This window comes from Sminthopsis crassicaudata, chromosome 6 (assembly GCF_048593235.1).
Source record: "Sminthopsis crassicaudata isolate SCR6 chromosome 6, ASM4859323v1, whole genome shotgun sequence".
NCBI lineage: Eukaryota > Metazoa > Chordata > Mammalia > Dasyuromorphia > Dasyuridae > Sminthopsis > Sminthopsis crassicaudata.
In genome coordinates this window covers 164,331,757-164,354,186 of record NC_133622.1, presented here as the reverse complement: position 1 = coordinate 164,354,186, position 22,430 = coordinate 164,331,757, and the positions used below count along the sequence as shown (strand labels likewise).

At 35.5% G+C, this 22,430-nt stretch overlaps 1 protein-coding gene across 5 annotated transcripts in view; it reads right to left on the bottom strand.

The window, feature by feature from the left end:
• Nucleotides 1-683: 683 nt before the first annotated feature.
• Nucleotides 684-22,430, bottom strand: part of ANKRD17 (ankyrin repeat domain 17) — a 135,825-nt gene continuing 114,078 nt past the window's right edge. For all 5 annotated transcript variants that reach the window (XM_074272895.1, XM_074272896.1, XM_074272899.1 and 2 more), the window contains 11 exons: nt 22,052-22,168; nt 18,894-19,065; nt 16,922-17,369; nt 15,879-16,034; nt 14,276-14,425; nt 7,711-9,362; nt 5,927-6,124; nt 4,402-4,650; nt 2,974-3,152; nt 2,417-2,581; nt 684-1,304 (listed from right to left, as the gene is read on the bottom strand). In XM_074272895.1, coding sequence (XP_074128996.1) covers nt 1,245-1,304; nt 2,417-2,581; nt 2,974-3,152; nt 4,402-4,650; nt 5,927-6,124; nt 7,711-9,362; nt 14,276-14,425; nt 15,879-16,034; nt 16,922-17,369; nt 18,894-19,065; nt 22,052-22,168 — 3,546 coding nt within the window. In that variant the 3' untranslated portion in view covers nt 684-1,244. The remainder of the gene's footprint in view (nt 1,305-2,416; nt 2,582-2,973; nt 3,153-4,401; nt 4,651-5,926; nt 6,125-7,710; nt 9,363-14,275; nt 14,426-15,878; nt 16,035-16,921; nt 17,370-18,893; nt 19,066-22,051; nt 22,169-22,430) is intronic.

Below are 22,430 nucleotides of genomic sequence, written 5' to 3'. Positions count from 1 at the left end.
AACTGGAATCTGAGGATTTGTGTGCAATATAAGCTGGCTAAACCTCAAATTCACAATGCTTTTTATATTTAACATAAACTGGCAGGTCCTAGTCTCATAGAATGTGTAATGGTGATCAAAACAAAGCATCTTTAATATAGTGGTTAACATTTTCCACTATTTAAAAACTGGAATTTTTAGGATAAACTTCGATAGATGAGACTGAAAATTACCTAGAAGCAGCAGTTCATTTAACTATTTAATACAAAACTTTCTATTGATCTACCAAGATAAACTTTCATGGTAGCCAGTAGTGTCTTTTTACACTCAGAAAATGTAACATTTAAAATTGGAAGGAGCTAAATGTGATCTTTGAGGTAAGCCACTTTGTGGTAGGCAACTACAAGGATGAAAATCATTGCAGGAATGATTGACTAACGTCACACCAACACATTTTAATTAAGACTCGAATGGGCCTAAGAGTGTGGAGGAGATTGTGTCTATGGATTGTGATAATCCCAAGCGATCAAAAAACACGAAAAGTTTTGCAAGGTAAAAGTAATCATTATTTCTAGTCTGTGTTTTGCTACAAACCTCTCCCATTTTCAAAATAAAATAAATTTACATGGGGAAACACGAACTAATAATGCCCATTCCCCCATTTTTTTTAATATTGTACTTAAATTACACAAATAGAAATGTTATGCTTATTAATAGTTTAATGTATGAAGGAAACATCCAGATTTCTGAATATGAAGGTACATATCTCACATTAATTTAAGTCTACATAAAGTAGAGCCTCTATACTGACATATTGAAATTTACTTTCTGCTTAGCCATTTCTGTTATGTAAACAATTGTACATTTATTTGCCATTCTAAAACTTCAGGATCAAGTTTACATAATTTTGCTAAATTTCCGTGTTTGCTCAGAAGCAGTTTACAGTACTATAACCAACCAGCCAAAGAACAGCTTCAACAGAAAGTTATGTCCTGGGACAGGGCAGGGACAGGACTGGGGTGAAGGGAGAAAAGGAAAGAAAAAAAGTAAAGAAAGAATGCTAACTAAGGTGAAATGTAGGGTGTAGAGAATGGGCGGTCACAAATGTTCACAGAAAAAAGGTCAGTTAGTAAGATCTTCTGCAAAAAGCCTACACACTTCAGTCAAGCACATCAGTAGAATGATTTGGGAACATAAAATTATTTCGGCCACTTGTGATTTCCTCTGAATGAAAAGGAATCTGCAGGCTAACAAGTTGATCCCAATCAGCCAAGCTGGTTCATATGTACGCTGTTCAGATGAGGTGCCCAAGTTCCAGTCCACACCTGAGGAATTAAAGTATGTAATACTCAATTAAATATTTGTCAAACATTTTGAGAAAATTCTAAGTATTAAAATAGAATTTTATTTCAGGAAACAACAAAGCAACCTGGCCCCAATCCCCCCAATTCACTATTCATTACTTTGGGAATATATGTGTAAATCTGACAAATTCATCTCCGAAATCATTGTCTCTTTAAAATGCCCTTATTTCTGTCAAAGGCATCACAATCTTGCTACATCTCCCAAGTTCATAATCTGGCATTCTCCTAGACTCTTCATTCTCCTTCCCCCCAAGTTCTGGACCCCTTCACATGAACTAATTGATGCCCTGCCTTACAATTTCCCTGCCAACCGTTTCCTTAAGTGCAGATTCAACTATGTCATTTCTCTACTCAATAACCTCCAGTGGTTCCCATTACCTTATAAGAAAGCAAATTCAGGGGCAGCTAAATGGTGCAATGGATAGAGGCACCAGCCCTGAAATCAGGAGGACCTGAGTTCAAATATGGCCTCAGACACTTAACACTTCCTAACTGTATGACTCTGGGCAAGTCTCTTAACCCCAATTGCCTCAGCAAAAAAAAAAAAAAAAAAAGAGAGAGAGAGAGAGAGAGAGAGAGAGAGAGAGAGAGAGAGAGAGAACACGAGAACAAACCCATCTGTTTGGCCCTTTACAAAATGAAAATAACCTATCTTCATGGGTGCCTTGGATTATTATTCCCACTATCTATCTCATTTGGCAATCCTGTCAAAATAGCACACTCCCTCCACTTTGCTCATCCATAATCCTCCAAGCTTCTAGCTTCATATCTTTGCACTGGCCTCTCATATCTAGAATGTTCTTTCTCCTCATGAATGTCAGAAAATCCCTCTCTTGCTGCAAAATGCAGTTTATGGACAACCATTTTCATATACGCTTTCCTGATCCTTTCCAACTGCTAAAAAAACCTCCCCATCTTTTCCCTTTACTTTATAATGATAGCAAGAGAATGGTAAAGGAAAGAGCACACGATTTCTCTCATGGATATGGTGACCTAATATATTTATTTTTATTCAATGGGGGTGAATTAAAATGCTTTTAATCTATTAACAATCTCATCCTTCCCTATCTTACCGTTTGAGGGCCATTATTTTCTGTTGAGTTTGAAACCATCTTTATCAGTGAGTTCCAAGAGGGATCAGCAGCATGAGGACCATTAAATATGGGCCCTCCAGCACTTTCTGGGATAGGTGCTACTGGAGGGATCATTGCATTTCCATAGACAGAAAAGGGCATACCCTTGAGGGGAAAAAAAAAAAAGAAAAAAAAAGAAAAGCACATTTTGACTCACATTCAGCCCATAAACTCAAGAAACAATTTCAAAATCATAGTATCAACTTGTTCCTTTTTCTATTTCATAAGTAAATTAGGTAATGTGAATTTCAGTCAACATAGTATACCTCAGCACTAGATGTGACACTATGTAACCATCACAAATTATCCCAATAAATTCCAAACTTATATATTACTTAATATGATACCATGTTGCTCAAAATAATAAACTTTTTTACAAAATTGATATGAAAATAAACTGCCCAATATACATCACAAAGGATCACTGTTGGAAGTATAAAAGGATTAAATTTAATATTTTAAAATTAAGTGGTTACTCCCTTTTAAATGAAAATTACCCCAACTTTAGGAAAGTCCATGTATCCTGCAGGAACATGCTGATGGAATGTACCAGAAGGAGTTACAATTCCTGTACTATCTCGCTCCAGTGCTTGATGTTGTGAAAACACTCCTGGATCAGACATTGGCCTATGAATCATATGGTTTCCCATTCCACTATGACACCAATCTACTTTATCTAAGAAAAAAATAAAAAAAACATCCAAAATATAAATACACTTAAAATGGTATAAGAAGAAATCTATGAAAGGTTCAAAGACCTTTTAAAAAACAAAATTGTATTAATACAATTTGTTTCATAGTTTTGTCATAGACCAAGAAGTCGTAACTTCCTTGGGGTGATGAACACCTGAACTAAATGGAGAAGCTGCAGGGAAGAAGACTCAGTTGTGGACTGTGCATGTTCTAGGCAACCATGTTCATAATACTTATTTGTTAAATGGTCAGCAACATGGTATCAGCAGCACAAGAAGCTTGTTTAAAAATTAAAGAGATCTCAAAATGTTTGGGGCAGCCCTTTGTAGTGGCTAGAAACTGGAAATTGAATGGATATCCATCAATTGGAGAATGGTTGGGTAAACTGTGATATATGAATGCTATGGAATATTATTGTTTTGTAAGAAATGACCAACAGGATGAACATAGAGAGGCTTGGAGAAACTTACATGAAACTAAATGAAATGAGCAGAAACAGGAGATCATTATACACTTCAACAACAATACTGTATGAGGATGTATTCTGATAGAAGTGGATTTCTTCGACAAAGAGAAGATCCAATTCAGTTCCAATTGAGCAATGATGAACAGAATCAGCTACACCCAGAGAAGGAACACTGGGAAATGAATGTGGACTATTTGCATTTTTGTTTTTCTTCCCAGGTCATTTTTACCTTCTGAATCCAATTTTTCTTATGCAACAAAAGAACTATACAGATCTGCATATATATATATTGTATCTAAATGTAATATAATTGTATCTAAAGATATACTTAACATGTTTAACATGTATGAGACTGCCTGCCATCTAGGGGAGGAGGTGAAGGGAGGGAAAGGAAAAGTTGGAACAGAAGTGAGTGCAAGGGACCAAGTTGTAAAAATTACCCATGCATATGTTATGTTATGTTAATAAAAATCTCTAATAAAAAAAAAATTAAGAGGCCTCATAGATTAGTTAACATGGTAAAAACTATTCATAAGCCTTTAGGATCTGATAAAATGAACATGTGGAATTTATCAGACACAGCTATTGACAACTGTCATGTCAATCACAAAATACTTCAAACAATTCTTCAAGTAGTGTCAAATAAATAAGGAAAAAAAGAATAGGATTTTTGAAAAACAGACTTTGTAAAAGGCAAAATACTGTATGATTACAATCACACAGAGAAATGCTATTTCACAAAAGTAGGACAGACAAAATTTCATACCTTGATTGCCACCTATCCCTTCAAAGGACCAGATGCCACTATGGCCTACTGGTGTGGCCAAGTTACTTCCAATTACAGATGGAGTGGAAGTTCCAGTTTGTCTAATACGGGCAGACCGTTCTGTCCCAATAGGAACAGGAACTTTTCTGTCCTGACAGACATTGCTGGCCTTCTCTGACCCCAAAGATACTGCTGATGGGGCAGGAGATGGTGCTCTTACTCCAGAAGACACAGACTGAGCAGGAGAATCTGTATTGAAAAATTACTGAGACTCAGAGAAGTAAGGTGAGACAACACAGTAAATAGCAAGGGCAAGGCAAGCTCAAGTCTTTATTTTGACTATGCAGTACCGTTTTCTCTTGTGTAATTTATTATGATACAATTAAATATATGAAATTTTTACATCAATGTCTCTATCTAAAAAACAGTTCGAATCTCCATGTCATTCTAAATGTGTATGAATTAAAAGAGAACATGATCAAATAGCACAGAAACTCATAATAAAAAGAAATTAAACTTCAACAAGCTAGGATAAATTCACTGACAAAGCCTGGTATGCCTATGATTTCATTAGTACATGGAAGACAAAGCACCTTCACTGAGAGGAGAGGGAAGTAAACCCTCAAAGAATCATAGTCAACAGTGTATGGCAGAGGTATGATACCCTAAACCCAAGACTTTAAAGTTCTAAGGTTGGCTCTTATACTTCACACACTGCTGATTTTCTTATTGCATAGAAATCTAACAAGTTCACTTTCTGGCATAGTTAATTTCTGTATTACAGAATGAATGACTATATTATACACCAGAAACATACTAGATTAGATAGTCTAAAAGCAGTTTAGTTTTTTTTTTTTTTTTTTTAAATGAACAAAAATAATTACAAAAATAATACTCCCCCCCCCCCTGAGGCTAGGGTTAAGTGACTTGCCCAGGGTCACACAGCTAGGAAGTGTTAAGTGTCTGAGACCAGATTTGAACTCGGGTCCTCCTGAATTCAAGGCTGGTGCACCACCTAGCTGCCCCCAATCCTATTCTTAAATATGAAAAATTACAATTGGCTAACTAGAAGCCAATTAATCGTTCTTGGTAATACATAGCAAATTGCAGCTGTAACTAAAATGAATTATAAAAGTAAAACACCTACATTAAAAAAAAAAAAAAAAAAGTCAGCAAAAATCTGCAATGAAAAACATGCCACAGTAGTATTCTGGGCTAAAAAAATATCCTCACAGTTGTTTTCAATATTTTAGCAAGTAAGGAACATTTGAGGAATTTCTTCTAACTTCATAGCATTTCAGTAAAACACAATACAACATATAAAAATACTGCTGGCATTACAGGGCTTTAGAAATAGTATTTTAAATCTAGATAAAACTAATATTTGATGAAATCATGGCATCATTATAATAAACATACTAGTTAGACTTAAGAGATAGCCAAAGGAAATATATTCACAATTTCCTTTCTTATGTAATCCTATTGTTTTCAACTTCTTATCTATCTTGGAGGTTGTATAACTCACCAGTTGATGCTGATGAACATGGAGTCAACAAACTAAGTGGGGAAAAATGTTGTCTATTAAAGTTAGCAGCTGTAGGTGGTCCTCCAAGGGGTGTCCCAGGTGCATACATTTGCCCTCCAGAAAGATTTGAGGCAAAGTTACTCAAATGTGTAGATGAAGGTGTTACAGAAGCATAAGGGGAGTCTATATTGACAATACCTAAAGAAGACAATGTAAAATACCAGATCATTCTTGGATAAGGTATGCAAATATGATTAAACAATCCTAAAGCTGTAAAGACTGCAGTTATTTTTTTTTTTCAAGAAAAAAGAAATCTACATTTTATTTCAGTTATATTGGATGTAAAACAAAATATCAATATTCTAAAATATTTTTAAGGTTGAATTCTCCTGACTACCTTCCCTAAGCTCCCCTCCCCCACCCATACATACACAAAAAAAGAAAAGAATAATAAATATTAGTTTTCTAAAAATAAAATGCCAGGTTACTTATACAGGCAATATATAAACAATACAAACCAAAAGTTAAGACACTTAGATAAAATGAACCAAAGATTTCAGGGGAGCAAAACTGAATTGGAAAAATCAGACAGAAATGTCAAACTGACTATTTTGAAGGTGAAATCTTTAAAGAAGCTTTTAAAATATGGAATTTATAGCTACTTTGAATCTTACTTAATTTTCCCTCAGACCTTTCCTCATTGTTTTGGTGTGTATTTAAAATAGAAATGTAATTTCTACTTGTTAAGACAGCCTGTAGTTGATTCTGTAAGTGCAATTGTGTGGAAACATCTTCCTACTAAAACTGTTATTTCTTCCCAAACATCCCTGCCCATTATATATATACAACCTCAAGTCTTGTTCAAAACCTGCTCCATCCCTCCAAATTGCAATCTTCTACTACCCCAACTGTAACCTTTTATTAAAGCTGACCTGACTTCAAAAAGTCCCAAAAAATGATTTAAAACAAGAATAAAAATTCCTATTATAACCGGCAAAAGATGATTTAAAAAAAACCTACCATATATCTCACAATTAGTGGCAAAATATTTAAAGTGAAGCTTTATCTGCTATATTATTTCCTATGTTTTAAATAAAATATTTTAATTTACTTTCTCAGTAAAAATGAAAGAGCTTACTCAATTGCATTTTGCTCAACTTTTGAAGAGTATTGCCCCTCCCTTTCCAAAGTCCCACTGCTGTGCTGTGCTAAGGTGCGGAAAGCAAAGAAAATTTTAGTTCAAAATGCATGCATGAATTGGTGCTGAATGTTATCTATATAATAGATATATTGCTTCAAACAGCAATTTCTGACAATTGGATTATAAGACAAAAATTCATCAATCAAAAATAAATTAGTTTTTGTTAGGAACAAATTATAATGGAAAAGCCCTTTGCTTTTTTATAAAAATTAAGGCAGAATTTGGGGGATTATTTGATTAAACACCACTAACAATTTTCTTTTTTGTTTCATAAAAGCCTGGTGAAGAAAATTAATTTGCACAGATATCAGGATGTTCACTGGAACATTCAGAAATGCAGAAGGGCTCTAAACAATAACCAAAGAACATATATCTGAAAAAAGAAACATAAAATGCCATAGCAACAAACAAAACACACACACACAATTCCAATGATTTGAACACAAAACTACAAACCAAAAACTTGTAAGCAATCATGAAATAAAAGGTTTTTCCAAAAGATAAAAAAAAAAAAAAAAAACACATTACCTGACATAAAGGCAATAGGAGCTGCTACATCATGAGAATGCTATGACAAACTCACCTGAGGGACTTGGAGCAGGCCTTTGCAATGGTGGTCGGAAGCCTGGTGCTTTGGAAGTGTCAGACTGATGTAAGGGATCTGAATTTGGCAAATAGGAAGATTTTCCTGATAGCATGGATTCCGGTGTTGACTGAGATGAAACCACAGAGCCTCCCCAGAAGGCATGGGCAGAAGTGGGACTGTTTTCAAATAATGTGCTAAAGGGCCCAAATGGTAACGGTGCACTAAAATTGGGTGCCATGGATTTATTTGCTGGATGTGCTGAATTCTGAGAAGCACTTTGTGTACTTAAGGTCGAAGGTAGCTGGACAGAAGAGGGGACACTGTGGGGTCTCTTAATATGATTGACATTGAGGACTGCAACAGATGAATTCTGCAATGGTACTGGATTTTTGTGAGTTGGAGCTGTGGCATGAGGTGGAGGCCTGATTGCAGGCAGTTCCATCTTGGGAGCAGGTTGTGACGACCCCATCTGTGCCTGAGGAATGGGGTAGGTGCCTGGGGCGGTAGGCGGCAGTACCACTGGGGCAGAACTGGTCGTTACTAATGGGGGTGCAGTCATTCTCACTTCGGGTGGAGGAACCTGAGATGGCGGTGGCGGTGGCGGCAGAGGTGGTCGTGGTTCTGGAGCAGCAGCCCCAGGAGGTGGCTGTGGAGCAGAATGCCCCGCAGAACTTCCCACAGAACCAGTGCCATTTGGTTGTCGACTGCTTGTCGCTTCTACTACTGGTGGACTGCCGGCTTCCTGGTCAGAGGAAGCTATCCCTTTGTTAGGAGAGGATGCTACACACTCAGAAGGGCTACTTCTGGAAACGCCTCCTGGCTGAGCTGGAGGTGATGGGGAGGAAGGGGACGAAAGGGGGTAGTGTTCTTTGGCAGTAGGTAGAGGGTAGGTGGCATTGGTGGGGGCGGTGCCACTGTGGCTGGCTGTGGTTGTGACTGTGGTTGTGGTGGCATTGGAGGTCTTCACCACGGTGACAAAGAGCTGCCGTCTGACTGAAGGCGAGCTCGGGCTGCCGCCCGCGGGTGTGCCCGGCCCCGTCACTGTGGACGAACTGGTGGTTGTGGCGGTGGCTGACGTGAAAGAACCCGCGGGGTTCACCTGAGAACCGCTGCTGTGTTGCTGACTACTGTGGCGAGGCACCGCGTGAGGCTTGGGCGAATTGGGAGCTCGGGCTGGGCTCAGAGGCCTGACAGGGAAAGGGCCCCAGGTGGACTGCGCTGGTGGGAAAGTTCCTCCAAAATGGGTCATGGGCAGCCTGGGTGGGCGGATTTGCTGGAAAGTCTGAGCTGCAAGCAGGGCATGTGCAAACTGGGGCGGGGGGTAGGCGATGGGCAACGAGACGGGGAAACCCGGTCGCACGTTGCTGACAGGGTTCTTAATGGTTTTGTGAGCGGAGGCAGAGGAGAGCGCGGGCACAGCCAGGGCGGGCGCAGTCTGCGAAGTGGAGGACAGGCCCACCGTGGTCATTTTAATCCCCATCAGGGAGCTGTTAGCAGCAGTTGTGGCAGGGGCAGAAGACCCAGTTTTGGAATTCACAGAGGAGCTTTTCAAACGATTCTTTGGAATAAGCTCATCTATTTCTTTGTCTGGATCCTTGATCAGAGCATTGATCAACTGTGTTGCTTGTCTTGTTGATTCTGTGCCACCCCTATTATAAGGAATTTAATAGAAAAAAATTAGGTCCCATGTATTGGATTAACTTCATCTCTATAGATACAAAGTGAGTGGTCTAACTGTTCTATCGCTCTATGAAAAAGTCATCAGATGGGGCATCTCGATGTCACAGTGGATAGAGCATCAGCCCTGATTCAGGAGGACCAGAGTTCAAATTTGGCCATAGACACTTAACACTTCCTGTGTTAGCCCTCACTAAGTCACCGAAACCCCAATTGACTTGGAAAGAAAAAAAAAATTTAGCTACAACAAAAAGATAATTCTACCATTGAAATTTTCTACAAATAAAGAAATGAAGTTGTATTGCTGTGGTACGCAGAATTATCAAGATAGTATTCTGCAAAGGTGATTTTTAAGTGGGACTAGTCTTGGAAAACATTTTCTTACAGAAATAATTTTTATAAACACTGGATAGGTTCCCAATAAGGGCTACAAAATTTATTAAAAGTTGCTGGAATAGGAGGAAAGTTTAAAAAAAAAAAAAGCTTTAAACCAGCATGTAATGTGAATTAACAAAAATTAAAATGAAAGTGAATCCAATTGCTACTCCCTAAAGCATACACCACTTTGCAGTATATTCTCTTACAAAACTTTAAACTAGACAAGTGTTTCTATAATTTGGGAAGTAACTGTGCTCAACCTGACTGCATAAGGATAATCATTTGCTTGAAAGAAAATTCTCAGATCAATTGTACCTGAATTCTGGGTGATCTATTTGCTAGGTTTCAAATCTGAAAGTTTTTATTTACTACACATCTGAAGCCTCTATAAGGTAGCTTAGAAGAAATATTTCTCATTTTTAATTCTCATTGGTTTAAGTAAAGCATAGAAAAAGTGGCAAGGGGAATGATGGGAACATTTCTGAAGGTTCCTAGCAAAAAGGAAGTTCTTATTTCATATTCCACTGACATGTCTCAGGATCTTTGCCTTCACATGTATCTTTTTTTTCCCCCCCTGAGGCTGGGGTTAAGTGACTTGCCCAGGGTCACACAGCTAGGAAGTATTAAGTGTCTGAGACCAGATTTGAACTCGGGTCCTCCTGAATTCAGGGCTGGTGCTCTATTCACTGAAACACCTAGCTGCCCCTCACATGTATCTTTTTTAAAGTCACCTTCTACTGGACATAATCAACCCCTCTAACACGCACCTTGGGATTTCCACCCTTAATATTTAGCTTCTCTTCCCCTCCTGCCCAGGTCTCCCTATTCTTCATGAATCCTCTGTGATGCTTAACATTCTTGTTCAGTCCTATTTTTTCCTTATCCACCCGGGTCTGTTGATCTCAATGTGTTCTAAATTCTGTGCTGTCTGGCTGTTATTATCATTAAACAGAAACTTCTTTCTCTAAAGTCTCCAATGATCTCTTATTGGACAAATCTAATGGCCTTTTTCTCCCTCAATCCCAATTATTTTTGAACAATTTGCACCAAGTTACAGTGCTGAACTACTTCTCCATTGGGACACTGCCCTCTGGGTTTTCATGACACTACTCTCTTGGATCTCCTCTTAACTTTCTTCAGATCATTCTCATGCTTTTTTATTGGCACTTTTTCCATGTAAATAAATAACTGCATGTGTTCCATCTGTCTTGTTCTCTTTTCTCTCAATAACTCACCTGATAATCTCATAGTTCTCTTGGGTTCAATTATCTTTATATAGATGATCCCAGAATGTTTAGATGTATGTGTGTACATAACCACACATCTCCCTCCCTAGTCAGTCTATCTTAGCACCAACTGTCTCTTGGACATTTCCCAATGGATTTCCTGCAGGAATCTAAAATTCAACTGGTCAAAACATATTGAATTATCTTTCTCTTCAAACACACCTCTTCTGAAATTCCCTATATTTGGGATAAACTGAGTGAAGACCTTCTCATGAGAATATGGTCTTAAATTAGGTCCTAATTGTGACTTAGAGACTTTAAAATAATAATTTGAACTATTGCTAGAAAGCTGCAGTTGTTCTATTGTCTTTTAATGAACATTCCCCTTCTGTTCCCCCCAACTCTTATTTAGCATGGAAGTACTTCTTTTAAAGGCAATGATGGGTTTGGGAATTCAGGTTAACAGAATATCTGCTTGCAAATAATTCTCTTAGGGAAATTTAAATTCTGGGATGGACTTTCATGTTTTGAATGTTCAGGGGGAATGGGAGCTTCTGGTCTATTTAATCTCGTCTTTTACAGTTTGTGTTTTGAACTACTTCACAGATGACATTTTGTCTGTTAGGAATTGCCTTTTCTCTTGAGATCATAATAAATCCCTTTCTGCCTTTTCTTACCTCAAGAGTATCCAATTTGTGGTTGCTACTGTCCCACACATCTATTACTATTATTTGTATTTTGAGCTCTTAAAAAGGAAAAAGGTGTCTAGCACATAGTAAGGAGCTTAATCAAAAGCTTTCAAATCAATGAATTGAATTCAAAAGTTTTGTGGTATTATAATCAAAGTTCTATCAGTCAAGAGGATGTGATGTCAGAAGATTTAGAGAAATGGGAACCAACTAAGGGGGCTATTCTAAAGCAAACGATTAGAGTGAATCTATAAAAAACATTACATACCAATAAAAGCATGTAATAGTAATACAAGATCCTAGATGATTAAATGAACTGAAACCAAATTAAAGTATTCAGAACTGATAAGAATCAGAGAGATGCAAACTAAAACAATTCTGAGACATGACCTTATACTTACCAAGTTGGCAAAAATGGTAAAAAGATGTGCTATATTATATACTTTGACACAGCAATTCCACTACTAGGTTTTTCCTAAGCAGCTTATCAACAGGAAGAAGATTTATATGAACATATTCACAGCAGTACTATTTATAATGGTAAAAATCTGTAAATAAACTAGATGCCTAATGGCTATGGGTAGCTTAAATTTTAGCATATGAGTCTTACTGCTTGCTCCTTAAAGGAACAAAAAATATGAAAGATAAAACACAGCATGAGCTAATGCAGAAAGAAGAAAGCAGATCCAAAAAATATTTATACTGACTACAATTACTGAAAGTGAGTTAACATTAAATAATGACAAAAATCAGGCTAATTACAAAGAGTAACACTTTTTAAAATATGCCTTCCTTTTTCTTAAATGAAAATGTTGGGGGGAAAATGTACAAAAGCAATGTTTCTTTACATACTATATCAGAGAATTTAGTTTTGGGATGTTCACTTTTCTCTAAGTTTCATCAAAACAAATATCAAACACGAAAAACTTAGAAAATCCCTAACATTTTATACATAGAGCACAATCATTATTTTTAACCCTAACACACCAATGATCAGTTTTTACCAACACTGATTTTGATGTTTCCAGTGGCTGCCAATATCTTAAAGTAGAAGTTTTAAACTTTGAATCATGGATCCTTTTAGCAATATATTAAAGATCTTTTCTCAAAAATCACTTGAATTGAAAGAAACCCTGAATTAGAGGTTAGTGAAAATAAAGATGTAATTTTTTTCCCCTTCCAATTTATGAACTTCACCAGTTCTTCAAACAAAGAATTGAAAGAAATGGAGAAAGGGAATGCACAGTTGTTAAATATAATGACCTGTGAGGCAAGTGGTCAAATTTATGTGTGGGTGTGTGAATACACACACACACACATATACACACACAATATTCAGGCAAACAGTGTTATAAAAAATTCAGAAGAGATCACTGAGGACTTGTAAATGCAGAAAGTATAACCTGGAAAAAGTAATGGTTCCCTTTACATTTTCAAGGACGTATGAAAAAGGACAAACAAAGCATTCTTGAAAGTTTTTTTTTTTTCGGTTTTTAGGTAGATTTCTTGTTGTTTTTAAGAGTATGGTAGCATAGACTAACCAGTTTCAAACAAAACCTTAACACCTTTAAAAGAGAATAGAATTAGACAGCCAAAAAAGAATCCTAACTTTACAGATGAGGAAGAGAAAAGGCTCCACATCTGCCTATGACAATTGATGCAACATGATACTCATGATCTGATGATTTCTTCACCAAATCATTTTGCCCTATTTGGCATTTAGTAGTGTTGGACAAGTCTCAGACACCCTGATTCTCATTTGCAAAATTAAGAAATGGGCAGGCAGAAACTAGCCCTGTAATTTCATTATTCTATTTCACAAACATTAAGGTTCTGGTTAAACCCCCTCTTGAATATTATCTGTTCCCACCTAGGCTGACTAGATTGCAGTTCCCCTTGAGCTGAAAGTCCCCAGGAAATTGGATATAAAGCCTTATTCCTTTTCTGTCTGTCAAATTCTACCTTTTTAAAAAACCATTAACAACTTTACTAAACTCATGAATTAACAGCAGTCTTCTGTGAAAAGGACCTTTCTTCCCTATGTAACTCATTAAGTATCTCACTATCACCTTATATATAATATCAATTTTCCAAGCATACACACCTTCCCCCCCCTCATGAAAACTCTAAAGACGTCTGTAACCCCATTATTACTTGAAAAAATGATATTCTAATGGCAATAGATGCTTAGTGTCCAATAAATACCTATGAAATTGCAATGAATTTAAAACAAAATATTATCTTAGCAATCGTTTTCTTGCAAAGGGTACATATGACTGTCAAAAGAAGGTGGAAGTATCTAAAAATTTCAAATGTTTTTTGGAATTCACTTGTTTCCTAGAATATGATTCCCACTTTCTAAAGGATCATCAGGCAAAGTTAAACATTTTCTCATGTTGAAAGAATTACTGCATAAGTGTTCAAATCCCAAAGACAGAAAACCCTCAACAAAAAGAATTTCACATATTAATATCTGAAGTTCTACACTAAAATGCACTTTAAGTTCCACTAGAAATGCAAATAATCTTGACATTAAATTATCATACTACAAAAGGAAAAGGAAAAAAAAGCACAAATTAAAGTCTATTTTGCCTTATTGTTATTATCCGGTCCCCTGTCTTGTCTTTCTGCTTATCGATATCTATATGTGCTCCAGTGAACTCCCGAATAGCGTTGATATTACAGCCACCCCTTCCAATCACTCTGGAAATAACTGTTGATGGAACAGAGACTTTCTTGGATCTGTTTTCAAAAACAAAACAAAACAAAACAAAACAAAACAAAAAATTGGAGAGAGAAATTATTATGTTAGTAGTTGTTAATGAATAGTACAATATTGAGGGGGAGGAAAATCACTAAATCTTTCTATGCTAAAAAGAAATTGCTAATTTTTTATGCTAAATAGAATTGATTATTCTATATTAATTTTTTTATTTTCCAACACATTAATAGAGAAAAGGTAACTGGGTGGAGGTTAGGGGGAAATGAACATTTGTCCAGAATGCTTTTATTAATTGCCACATTTCTTTCCCATTCCTCTAGCAAATATTTGTTAATAGATATACACAAACTTAATCATGAAGTCTCAAATTTTTATTTAATTAAATATGGTCATTGTAACTTTAATTAAAGTATGAATTACTTGCAATCATTTCATCATAAATACAGTCTGAATTATCTCTGAGATTTATTTAACTGTCTCAGAACCATGTTTTCATAGTAATGTCATTCTCAGGCACAGTTCCTGTTTTGTATTTTTTCCTCCAGGAATTATCCTCAACACTAGTTACCAACTTATAATAAAAAGAGAGACTCATGTGATTTGGAAGATGCTTTGATATTCTATGTTAATGGCATTTAAAAAAAGTAAATTTTAAATTGCCATGAACCCGAATTATTATAAATTAATTTAAAACCAAGGTTTAAAATCTTGGGCTTATTGGGAATGTACAAGGATGTGTATTTATGAAATTAAACAGTTATACCAATCATTCCAACCTTTTTTTTGGATCACTGATGTTTTTTCATTTGATTTTTGGGTGAAAATGTTCTCCTCTGCACTCTGGTATACACTTAATTTTGATTTTAAATTTGGAAAGATTTCTAAAAGTCCTTGAGAGAAAGAGATATCATTTGGATGTCACAAAACTTAAAATACTAAGACAAAAATAAAACGGGTATATAAAGGAAAAACATTTTACCTGAGAAGATTTGATGAAAAGATGCTGAGTGAGGTAAGAGAACAACTTACAGAATAATAAAAATAGGGGCAACTAGGTGGTGAAGTGGATAGAGCACCAGCCCCAAAGTCAGGACAACCTGAGTTCAAATCTGGGCTCAGACACAACACTTCCTAGTTATGTGACTCAGGCCAAGTCACTTAACCCCAATTACCTCAGGAAAAAAAAAAATAATAAAAATATTGGAAAGACCAACACTTGGAAAAACTTCTGACCTTTGGTCAACATGGCAAATCTATAGGATTCATGTTGAAACATGCTATGCTGCCATCCACATAGAAATAATGGACAGACTGAAGCATACTAAAGTTCTTAGGATATGGCCAATATGGGAACATATTCTTCCCCCCCCCAAAAAAAAAAGGACTAAAGCATTGTGAAAAGAGTGAAGGGAGACTATTCAGAGCTGAAAATACGAGAATTTTAGGGGAAAAAAATTTTTTTTTTTTACTGACCTTCTTACAACTTCCTTCCAGCCATCTTCTCTCTTTTGCCCTCGTTTAGGACTAGCAACTGTCAACTTTCCATTTGGTGAAGAAAGTGGAGAGGGAGCAGATTTTGTGCAGGTGGACAATGAATTCCCAGATACCTCACTGATAGTTTCAGACAATCTTAAAGAAGAAAAAAATATCTCTTAAATCTATATAAAGGATGGGAAAAAAAACCCTAAAAACAGAGTAAAAGTCTGGAGAAGTATTTTTATCTGTCATTGCACAAGTTTTATCAATGAGGTTAAATTTAGTGGAAAAGAACTAAGTATATAGCACTTAATACAAACAGAGGAGCTAATACAAACAGAGGAGCATAAGTTAGTGTGCTATTTGAAAACACACCAGTTGATGACTTTGTGCTTTCCGGGCAAAGCAGTAATTTCAGATTTATCTAAAATATTCTATTTATAGCACAGAAGCTTATACTTAAAAAAAAAAAAAACCCACAATGACAAAATTAATATTTAACAAAAAAATTCAAGTTTTCTAACTTCTTGATATTCTAATAGGTCATAATCACAAATCTAGGGCAGAAATTACAGATGAGTAAAATTGAGTTGTGGTTCAGGGCTTGTTTCCACTACGGCCAAAAGAAAATGGAAATTCCACAAAGCTTAAAATAAAGTGCAAGACAATGAAAAGAACACTAGATCACTGTGAGAAAAAGTATGAGGAAAACAATTCAAGTCTCTGTTCTGTCATTTACAAGATCTGTGATCTCAAGAGACGAATCAAATAATGTAAACCTTAGTCTATCTATAAAATGGTGATAATACTCATTATTTTATATACTTTGAAGGGTTTTGCTGAGGCCGAATCTTTGTATATTGTAAATTTCTATATAAATGCGAGGGACTATTATTTAATGACCCATCAATTTTACTAGAAAAAAATGACATTTAGCAAGGGAGGAAAAAAAACCATTCATATTTCACAAGTTCAGCATTATGTGGTAATTCAATCAGACTTACTAGCACTGTCAAAACAGAAATTTAAATGGAACTGACTTGACAGAAGTCTTGGCAGAAACGGCTTTTCTCTCCTCCTTGGGAAAAGTAACAAGTACAGAAGGCTGCTTCTTGTTGCTTTGAGTAGATTGCGGGGCAGTTGAGGATTGACTGTCACTCTTCCGGCTGCTGTTGCTGTTGCTGCTTTCATCACTGCAGCTGGAAATCCTCATGTTGTCACTGTCACCACTTTCACTTGTACTACTACTTTTTGACTCTCCATTGACCTTTTCTGGTTGGTTATATGAGATAGGCAGCTGGTCATCAAATATAATCTGAACATTTTCTGGAGTGATTTTATTTTTTCTGTTTTTCCTTTTTGAACTAGTTGTGGTCATGGTATTATTTCTTTTACCATGGGAACCTGCCAAAGTCGTCCAGGTTGCAGATATACCTATGGTAGTTGTGGTTGTGGCACTGGGAGGCTCCATTGGAACTTCAGGTTCATCTGATGGAATGGAAAGAGGATAGGAAATACCAAAATTAGAAGGGAAGTATTTCAAGAACAGATATAGCACAAGATTTAAACAACCATGTGAAATTGTGACCTACTGTTCCTACAAAAGATGTTAAGGAATTTCAAATTTAAAAATCATAATTATATAATAACATTATAAGTTCTGCATTTATAGACAAATAAAATTTCCCTTATACACTGTTTTATACTTAATGTTTCTAGTATAAAAAAGAAACAAGGGGCAGCTAGGTGGCACAGTAGATAGGGCACCAGTTCTGAAGTCACAAATAAAATAAATAGAATAAATCAGTAAAATTTTAAAAAGAAAAGTAATGTTCTAAATTTTCTAGATGTTTCCCATTTCAAAAGAGGTCATAAAATCATAAATTAAAAGCTGGAAAGGGCTTTATTTTACTGATAGAGGCCCTGAAAGCTGAATTGACTCCCCTAAAATGACCCAAGTATTAATGGGGAATGACTGGAGATTCAATCACCAAACCTATCACTGAGTTCAGGTCTATTTCCACTAGATTGCTCTGATAATCTTTCCTAACTTCTTCCTTAACAAATGGTAAACAAAGGTTAAGTATAAAACACCACTTGGTACTTACTAAGTTTTGGAATTGGGAAACCACTTTTCCTCCCAACTCCCCAAATGTCATTAACCTTATTTCCTTATCAGTTTCACACATAATTTCTCAGGGCAAACATAAATTCTCGCAAAGGGAAAGGGGAATGGGAAGGAAGAATGAGGGGGGAGAAAGGCAAATTTAATACTATTAGTGCCATGAAGAGACAGAAATAACTTCCCGATGCTCCTTCCTCTGGGATAAACAATTTCTAAATGCAAATGCTGCATCCAGAGAGAGAAATATGGAGACTGAAGGTGGATCAACGCGATATTTTCACTTGTTTATTTGCTTTCTTGTAGTTTTTTCCCTTCTGGTTTGATTTTTCTTGAACAACATGACAACTATAGAAATATGTTTAAAAGGATTGTACACATTTAATCTATATCAGATTGCATGCTGACTTGGAGAAAGGGAGGTAAAGGAGGAGAAAAATTTGTAACATAAAATCCTACAAAAATATCTATTCAAAATTTTCTTTACATATAATTGGAAACATAAAATACTGATAAAAAAAAATACAAGTGCTGTATTCCATTATATTAAAAGCATCCTTCTTTTTATCTGAAGGAAGTAAAAAATGTCATAGAGCTAAAATTATTGTTAACGTTGTCAAAATTGTTTACTTGATTTTGAAGTTGCAAGTAGAGGATACAGGTATTCATGTGATTTTTGATAACCAATCAATAAATGATACTTCATATGTGGATTTTCAGAATACCTTCAGGGGCAGCTAGATGGCCCAGTGGATAGAGCACCAGCCTTGAATTCAGGAGGACCCGAGTTCAAATCTGATTTCAAACACTTAACACTTCCTAGCTGTGTGACCCTGGGCAAGTCATTTAACCCCAGCCTGGGGGGGGGGGGGGGGGGGAGAGAAGAATACCTTCAACTTTAAGCTTTTCTTTCTCTTGAGCAGCTTGCAGTTCAAAGTTTTCTTTATTTTTTGCTTCAATTTCTTCTAGTTTTCTTCTTTGTTCTTCTTTTTTCTTTCGTCTCTTTTCCTTTCTCTTTTCTCTTTTAGCAGCCAGAGCCAATCTCCTACTTTCTTCTCTTAGCTATTCAGAAAACATTAAAAATAGAGATTGTAACACATAAATTTAAAAAAAAAAAAAATCTAAATTTCACACTAGAAATTATAACTTCTGACTCAAAGCTTAAAGTATGAAACAAATCTGAATCTTTTAAAAAGTTGAAACATTTCTGGCTTTATGAGAATTTTATCAAGTTCAATTCACTGTTTTTGGGTAAGCCACAAATCATCAAACATAAGAGAATGCATCTTAAACCTAAAAAAGTCAAGAATAATTTAGTAAGTACTCAGTATCTTAAAATTTCTTGTTCTAAGCATCAGAGAAATCTAAATTATTTCAGAATACATAAGTTTTCCATAGCTAAGAGAACTTACTAAGTAATTTTAGATAGTTTTAAATACTATAGTATATAATACTATATATAAAAATATAGTCCATTCAGATTTTCCTATTTTCCATTGAAGCTCTCAAAACCAACATTGGAGTCATCTTACTCATTTTTCTGTAATCATACTCTGTATCACTAATTTAACAATTATTTATATATTGACTTTCAATAGCTTCTCTATTCAAACCAGTGACTCTCTTTGAACCTTACTTTACCTTTAAATTGAGGGGGAACAGAAGCCAACCTGTGAGACTCCTTAGCTAGTAAGAGAATTCAATGGTTTTCTATTACTGTTATCTATAAATGTCTTATTTCTTGAGCTATAATTTCCCATAAAAAATATAGCTTCAAATTTTCAATCATCAACAAGGAATTTATACTTATGTATCAGAAAATCGAAATGGAAGGGACCCCAAAAGATATCCCAAATATTCAAAAGAAGTCCTTTTATTATTCAGTTGTGCCAAAATAAAAATTGTGATCTTTGCTACCCAGATATTATTCCATTCCTTCCAAATTTTTAAAAAATATTATCATTCTCTAACTTAACTTATAGTCAAAATCTTAAGAGTTCTCTCAAAAGCCTCTTTCCTATAAGCTGAAATAATTCTGTTTCTTCTTCTTTCACAATTTCAGACTGGGAATTCTCTATTTCAATAAGCTCTATTCCATTTTCTCTTCCAATCCATCTTGCACAGTTCAACTTCATTCACTTTTCCAAAACATTGTATTCATCATGTTTGCCTTTTTTTTTAAGACTTCACAAAACCTTTATAACTGCCTTTTCAAACAAGTCCACGTATTTGTCCTCAAATTAAAAACTTCCATAATTGTATTGTGCTTTATCTACCACTGACTCACATAACTTAAGTATACTTAAACTGTCAATAACACAAATATTTATGACATTTTGATTTTTTTCAAAATACAAAACATTCTGGAACAAATGTTCAAATATTTAAGATCCACTGCTAACAATTGGAAAATTAGTTTTTCATACATGAAAACATGTATGATTATTGCTTGAAAACATCTGCCATTCTTCAAGGTGTTTCTAGGGAAGGGGAAGAACTAAAAAAGAAAATCATTTGCAAAGCTGGATACATAGGACAACGTCAAAACTAGAAGATGTTGCAGTTTGTATATTCCCCACACAGTGATAATATGCAGGAAAAGAGAGACAACCACCAACCTTTTTGAGCAGTTAATAGTACCAAAATCCCATAGCTCAAAAAATATCTTTCTATGCATTCCATAAATTTAAGATCTTTCTTGGAAAAAAAAAAATAGGAGAAACCTTTCAACAGTTTTTGATGTAAATTATTCTTAAATGAAACATCACAATTAGCTGGTATTACCTTGTGAAGGAGAGTTATAGTTTAGGAACAACAGGCAAAAGTGGCTTTGCCTCAGGAAGAGGAGAATCAAGAAGGTGACAGAGAATAACTGTGTCCTGGGGTCTTTGTGGTATTTGTGTGCCACTAAAAAAAAATACTAGTGCTTCATAACAACAATGTGTTACCAATTGCTATTGTCTAGAAAATTTGGATCCCCAGGAAATTTAGTACCTCTGAACCCTATTTTCTAGAAGAACAACTGCAATTAAATTTGCCAATCGCTGACCTCCTAGCTTACTCTTGATCCCACTTCCCTAGGAAAGAGGGAGGAGCTATGTAGCAGCTGTTTGTCCCAAAAGAAAGAGGGCCAACTCTTTCCTCCTGTATTTCTTCAATCCTTTCCTTCCCAGCATTCGAAACCAACATTTTAAATAACCTAATTCTTAAACTGTTGTCTATGCAATTACTGTCCAGTCAGAGTGATGAAACAAAGGCACTTTTTCCCGATAAAATATAACATAAAATAAGCCGCTAAGCTGTAAAATGACTTCAGAATACAACTAGATTCTCCATGTATATAATCTTAATAGAGTGTTTATGCTTAGGATAAAAAACATACTTGCCCCTGGTACCAGTGATGAATGAAATAACACTGTATTCAGTAAAGAATAGATCCTTATGTAATCAGATACGAGTTACAGAAGGAAACTTCATTGGTAAAAATAAATCACTTTATCTGGATTTTTAAACAGCATTTGATACAATCCAGGACATTATTTAGAGGTCCATAATATTTAGAGTTATCAAATAATGTTATAATAATTATATTAATAATAGACAAGAACCTACAAAAATACCTAATGAAAGTAGTCATTTAATTTAAGTCTTATTGCTTGTATCACCCCTTCTAAAATCTATGCTAATTATGTCTTGCCTTAAGACTTTTTTTTTAATTATTATGACACATTTTTTATACTTATGTTTTGTGTATATATGGACATTCATAGAGTATGCATGTATATACACATATACAGACATGCATATATCTACATGACACCTCTCCTTAATAAAAGGTAAGTTCCTCAAGACAAGTTATATTTACTGAATTTTTGTCTTTCTATCGATAGTGGTTGCTAAATAATACTGGCTGAGTCACTGAGTATGTAAAGTATCCTTTGGTTTTCTGCATTGTTTCTATATAAATGGTAAAACAACACTTATATGACTTAAGAAACTTAGTCAACGGTAATGAACAAAGTTGTCTGCTGTTAAAGGAAATGATTACCTTTTCCAAGTCTAATTCCTCCAAAAGGATGCTTGCATTTTTGTTTGCTTCAGCAGCCTGTCTATCTTTGGCTTGTACTATTGACTCCATACACAGATGGCACTTTTTCAGCATCTCCTGAAAAAAAAGTAAGTACATTTTCTATTTCAAAGAGGAATGCCATATGACATGAAAGTAATGGCATAAATTCCTAAGATTCTGTTTTCATTCTAAGCTGAAAAGAAAGTTGGCCTCAGAATCAAGGCGACATGAGTTCCAGTCCCACCATAAGACACTGGCCATGCGACTCTGGCCAAGTTTCTTCCCTATCTTGGCTTCAGGAAAATCCAAGATGAACAGGGCAAAGAAAGTGCCATCGCATACTAGGTTACATGTCTTT